The sequence below is a fragment of the Triticum aestivum genome, chromosome 3D (assembly GCF_018294505.1).
Source record: "Triticum aestivum cultivar Chinese Spring chromosome 3D, IWGSC CS RefSeq v2.1, whole genome shotgun sequence".
Classification (NCBI taxonomy): Eukaryota; Viridiplantae; Streptophyta; class Magnoliopsida; order Poales; family Poaceae; genus Triticum; species Triticum aestivum.
This window is the reverse complement of record NC_057802.1, coordinates 277,975,053-277,981,159: the sequence shown is the minus strand read 5'-3', so window position 1 is coordinate 277,981,159 and position 6,107 is coordinate 277,975,053. Positions and strand designations below refer to the sequence as shown.

The 6,107-nt window shown below is 47.9% G+C and overlaps 1 protein-coding gene across 1 annotated transcript; it reads right to left on the bottom strand.

The window, feature by feature from the left end:
• Nucleotides 1-315: 315 nt before the first annotated feature.
• LOC123078414 (carbamoyl-phosphate synthase large chain, chloroplastic) lies at nt 316-5,299 on the bottom strand. The gene is made up of 3 exons (XM_044500916.1): nt 3,880-5,299; nt 2,376-3,071; nt 316-2,233 (listed from the first exon to the last, which is right to left on the bottom strand). Exons 1-3 carry the CDS (start codon nt 5,161-5,163, stop codon nt 695-697), a joined length of 3,519 nt encoding a protein of 1,172 aa, XP_044356851.1. The 5' UTR covers nt 5,164-5,299; the 3' UTR covers nt 316-694.
• Nucleotides 5,300-6,107: the final 808 nt, after the last annotated feature.

The following is a 6,107-nucleotide window of genomic DNA, read 5'->3' as shown; positions in this document are numbered from 1 at the left end:
ATGTACAACTCGCTTGTTTGACAACTATCCTGGAATTATCTGTCCCCCGTCCTCACATAACATCACATCACCATCTCAACGTGCCTACGAAAGAGAGATTGCCTAGCTTCAAAAAAGAAAGAGAGAGAGAGAGAGAGATTGCCTGAAACTCGTGTAAAAACCCAAACAGAAAGATCATTTGCCGACACGAAACATAACTAACAAACATTGAGACGATTAAATTCTCCTCCAATATTCAAGCGCAGAAGGATTTTTATGTGGAGATGCAAACAAACTGCAAGAGAACCTGGTAGAAACCGCGGGTAACCAGGAGCATGGCAGATAAAAATTATCATCACAATGTTTGGGGACAAATAAGTACAATATAGATAGGTTGCACAAATTTGCGCCACGGGGATACAAGTACATGCTCCAGTGTGGAGATGATACAACCATCAGATTGCAACTGGAGGCCTTATTCTATAGATAGATAGATGCCGACCCTACTCTTACACGGTAAAAATACAAATCCCCAACATCAATTTTTGACTCCCAACACTCAGCAACCAAATGTGATCTCGACACTTGCCTTTGCGCATGCAGTAGGTGTGACTATCGTAGCAGCAGGTAAACAAAATCCTGCATGGCGCAGGATTCTAGTTCATATTAATAAAGACATTAGATGGAAAAAGGGCGAGCATGAGGGTATATGACCCTAAGGGGCAACTTGTGCGGCGGGCAGCTTCTGTGGTGCATCGGCAGGCTGGAAATAGTCTTGCAATGCAAGAATCTCAATTGACTTGTTCTTCATACTCTTGATGGCGTCCATGGTAGCCCGTGCACCATCCACAGTTGTGATTATGGGCACCTTGTAGGCCAGAGCTAGCCTACGCAGCTGGAGGCCATCTCTCGAGTCAAGGTCATCGCCTGAGCTTGTTATCACCATCACCTGTATCTGACCATTCTTGAGCATATCTCTGGCATTTGGTCGCCCCTCGTGTATCTTCAGAACTGGCTCCACTGGGATGCCCTCAAGCTGAAGTACTTTGGCTGTTCCAGATGTTGCAATGATGTTGAACCCAAGTTCACGGAACCCACGCCCAATTTCAGCAAGGTGGCGTTTCGTCAAGTCGTTTAGGCTAACAAACACAGTGCCACTTACAGGGAGTATCTGTCCAGCGGCAATCTGAGCCTTTGCAAACGCGCCAGAAAACTCATAGTCAATGCCCATAACCTCTCCAGTGCTGCGCATCTCTGGTCCAAGAAGAATGTCACACCCTTGGAATTTCTCAAATGGAAGAACAGCCTCCTTGACAGAAACATGCTTAGGAATCACTTCTTTCGTAAACCCAAGCTCTGGCAAGGTCACTCCAGACATGATCAGAGATGCATATTTAGCCAACGGGTGGCCAATTGCTTTTGAGACAAAAGGGACTGTGCGTGAAGCTCGTGGATTTGCCTCAAGAAGGTACACCTCACCAGTAGGAGTGATAGCGTACTGGCAGTTCATGAGCCCACAGACATTGAGACGCTTTGCAAGCTTTGTGGTCCATGACCGAATAATATCCAAGCACTTGGTTGAGACCGTTCTAGTGGGAAGAGAACATGCAGAATCACCAGAATGTATACCAGCCTGCTCAATATGCTCCATAATTCCACCGATCACAACATTCCCAACTGAGTCTGCCAATGCATCAATATCAATTTCAATTGCATCATTCAGATATTTATCCACCAGGACAGGCCGTTCTGGATCTACTTGCACTGCAGTCGCAAGGTACTTTATCAATTTTTCATCATTGTACACAATCTCCATTGCTCGTCCACCAAGAACATATGAGGGCCGGACAACAACAGGGTAGCCTACTTCTGAAGCAATTGACAACGCATCAGACTCACTTCTTGCTATCCCTCCTTTAGGTTGCTCAATCCCAAGCTCTTCAAGAATTGCGTTAAATCTTTTTCTGTCCTCTGCGGCATCAATAGAATCGGGTGACGTTCCCCATATCTTCACAAATCCTGTGCCTGAAGCAGACCGCAGCTTCTTCTCCTCTAGATGGCGTTGTATCGGAAGGGCGAGCTTTAGAGGAGTTTGCCCTCCGTACTGCACAATTATACCATCTGGGCGCTCCAAATCAATGACATTTGTTACATCCTCAACTGTCAATGGTTCAAAGTACAGCCGGTCGCTGGTATCATAGTCAGTTGAGACAGTCTCCGGATTGGAGTTCATCATTATAGTCTCATATCCGGCCTGACAAAGAAATTTATTACATCAGCGCTACAATTTTATATTTAAAAAAGGAGGCCTATACCAGAATGTAATTGCCTATTAAACTCATGATGAAACACGGGCCATAAAAAGTAAGGTGGAAACAAATGAAGTAAAAACAAACCTCTCGGAGCGCAAATGAGGCATGGCAACAGCAGTAATCAAACTCAATACCCTGCCCTATCCTATTGGGTCCACCACCCAATATTAAGACTTTCTTCCGATTAGTTGGAGCTGACTCACATTCATACTCATATGAAGAGTACATATACGGGGTGTTGGCTTCAAACTCAGCGGCACAGGTATCAACACGCTTGTATGTTGGAGTGACTCCTAATGCAGAACGCCTCGCTCTCACATCACTTTCTGACGAAGATGTCGCAAATGCAATCTGCTTGTCACTAAAACCCCTCCTCTTCACTTGATAGAAGTCATCTTTTGAGAGCTGGTCTAAGTTCTTTGAAATAAGGAACTGCTCAACATCAACTAGCTCCTTGAGCTCTGTAAGGAACCATTTATCAATAAAACTAATTTCATGAATGTCTTCAACCCTCATGCCTTTTTTGAAAGCAGCATAAACAGCATGGATACGATCTGGATTAGGTACACGTAAGCTATATTTTATCTTTTCCCAGTCCCAGTCAAGTTCCTTGATGGGCGCACAACCCCACCCTGCAAAGCCAGTCTCCAATGAACGAACAGCTTTCTGGAAAGATTCCTGGAAGGTCCGCCCTAATGCCATTGACTCACCAACAGACTTCATCTGTGTGGTTAATATTGGTTCAGAACCAGGGAATTTCTCGAACGCAAATCGCGGTATCTGCAAAGCAAATACAATACATTAGCTGAGCTGAACGAACAGTACAAGTACAACCTCCGAATGATGAAAAACATAAAGAACATGCAAATGAGCAAATCAATAAAAGTAGCAAGATCATTGTTTGCTGCTTCTCGAGTATATTCCAACATGCGGATGTTAAATTATTTGCAGTAAGAACAACATGAGATAACATCTAAGAAAAGCTATGAGATAGAAAGAAATTTACAAACATGACAGTCTCCTTGATATCAAGTTATGCTTTACAGATTAATATTTGGTGTGCTAGCAATTAGAAGTAGGAACACAGCAATTAGATTAGTCAAAGATGCAGAGCTCCAATATAAAGAACAAAATAGGAACTCATTTGATTGTGATGTTTGGATTCTGAATTGACTAATGTAGCCAAGAAGATAAGAATGATTAGTGAAGCAACATGAAGTAAACCGTGCAAGAGATAAAGGATAACTAAACAGTACTACTTTATCTTTAGTCGAATAAAGAAGCGCCATTGAACTACTGACAGGGAGATGCCGATGCACATATGACAATTCCCTTAAGCAAGGAATAAGAAATTTTACTCATCCTGTTAAAATATCTTGAGAGTATGCTGGCCAAACCAATCATTAGCAGTTGAAAAGTTCTATGGCATGCAGAGCACATAAAGAGTAAGCTATCGGTACTACAGTTGGAAGTTGCAGCAAACACCATCTACACAACACAAAGTTAATGTTGGATGGATGCAAAATTTCTACAATGAACCAAATACGATTTGCCCCAAGGAGGCTGCAAAGAGATTCAAAATGACTACCTTTGTGACAACATAGTCAATGGAGGGCTCAAAGCTAGCAGGCGTCTTCTTTGTGATATCATTTGGAATCTGGTCCAACGTATAACCTACTGAGAGTTTTGCTGCCATCTTGGCTATAGGGAACCCAGTCGCCTTTGATGCAAGAGCTGATGACCTTGAAACCCTGGGGTTCATCTCAATCACCATGACCTCCCCATCCGCAGGGTTAACGGCGAACTGCACATTGGAGCCACCGCATTCCACACCAATCTCCCGGATGATGGCCACCGAATGGTCCCTGAGTCTCTGGTACTCCTTGTCAGTGAGCGTCTGAGCAGGCGCTACCGTGATCGAATCACCTGTATGCACGCCCATGGGGTCGATGTTCTCAATGGAGCAGATGATGACCACATTGTCAGCCATGTCACGCATCACCTCCAGCTCGTACTCCTTCCACCCGAGCAGGGATTTCTCCACAAGCACCTGCTGCGTGTGTGAAGCCGCCAGACCAGACCGGCAAATGTCCTCAAACTCGGCCCTGTTATAGGCGATGCCTCCCCCAGTGCCACCAAGTGTGAAAGCTGGTCGGACAATGAGGGGGAACTCACCAATGTCCTTGGCGATTGCGAGGCACTCCTCAAGCGTGGTGCCGATGCCAGAGGGGGGCGTCTTGAGTCCGATGCGGTCCATGGCCTGCTTGAAGAGCTGGCGGTCCTCGGCGGCGCGGATAGCAGGGAGGGAAGCGCCGATGAGGCGCACACCGAGCCGATCGAGCGCGCCGGATTCAGCGAGAGAGACGGCGAGGTTGAGCGCCGTCTGTCCGCCCATGGTGGGGAGGAGCGCATCGGGGCGCTCATTGGCGATGATGCCCTCGACGAGCGGCGGGGTCATGGGCCCGATGTAAGTGCGGTGGGCGAGGTCGGGGTCGGTCATGATGGTGGCCGGGTTGGAGTTGACGAGCACCACCTCGTATCCCTCCTCGACGAGCGCCTTGCAGGCCTGTGTGCCGGAGTAGTCGAACTCGCACGCCTGGCCGATGACGATAGGCCCCGCGCCGAGAATCATGATCTTCTTGACGCCGGCGAGCTTGCCGCCCTTGGTGGGCTCCGCGGCGAAGTGGCGTACGGTGACGGCGGTGTCCTGTGCGGCGCCGTTGGAGGAGGCGGAGCGGGCGGAGAGGCCGCGGCGGGAGGAGCCGTGGTGGCGGCGCGGGAAGGGGAGGAGGGAGCGGGAGAGCACGGTGGCGCGGTGGGCGTGGGAGGGGCATGCGCGCAGCTGGGAGTGGGATGAGAGTGAGGTCGCCATGGCGGCGGCGGCGGCGCGGAGGCGCGCGACAAGGTTGGTGGTGAAGAGGAGGCGGCGGCGAGGTGGAGGGTGGAAGGGGGGCGATGGGATGTAGGGTTTTCTTGTAGAGGGATTAAGAGGCGGGGGCGTGTTACTGTGAGGGTGTCGCGGTGGCGGTCGCGGGTGGTTTGGTTCTAGGCTACAAATCGTCGGCATGTTTTACTCTCCCTCCCTCCTAATTCCTATCGGACACGAATTTGGTACCCAAGCCGATCTCATTCGTGTACCATAAATCAAAATTTCAATAAAATTTTGCATATTTTGATGGGGTCCAAAATACTTGTAACCCTGGAATTCCGAACCTGATTCAAGCTAAAATGTAAATTTGGTTAAAAACATTAAATTTTTATTGAATATTGGAAACTCAAAATACGAAATAATTTCCAAAATTTAGCATATTTTGGTGATGTCCGAAATTAAAAACCTTGTCTTGTACAACCACAACTTGGCATAGTCTCTATCCGTATGAACTCGAGCTATAGCCAACCGACACATTGTTCAGCCTTCTACGTTGCCTCCTTTTCAAAATTACGAGTCATCTCGATCATCCTCGGTGTGGCCTAACTCCTTCATCATTGCTTCCAGATCGTGCTGCTGCGCGAACACGGAGCTTGAAGTTGCCGCCATGGAAACCTAGCCTGAAAGAGACTCCCAACCTTCGAAACCCTATCAGGGGCATCCGGCGATGAAGGATCACACGCTTTGGTCCGAACATGTTTCAAGCCTCGAGAGACGGTGAGGGGATGCGGGCTCAACCACCAGTGCAGATTGCATGCACCCACGAAAATAAGGCCTTTACACATCCAAATAAAAATCCGTCACGTAAGGCCTTGTTTAGTATTGGTCTTTTTCACACATATGAGGTTTGAGGGGTTGGGGGAGGGGGGGCTGGTTATCCCCTTCCC

Bases quoted from the DNA above. Each gene is read 5' to 3' on its own strand.
- LOC123078414 (XM_044500916.1), bottom strand. From the start codon at position 5,163: ATGGCGACCTCACTCTCATCCCACTCCCAGCTGCGCGCATGCCCCTCC. The intron at 3,072-3,879 runs GTAGTCATTTTG...TTTGCTTTGCAG, and splicing joins TTGACTATGTTGTCACAAAG to ATACCGCGATTTGCGTTCGA. The intron at 2,234-2,375 runs GTTTGTTTTTAC...TTTCTTTGTCAG, and splicing joins CCTCATTTGCGCTCCGAGAG to GCCGGATATGAGACTATAAT.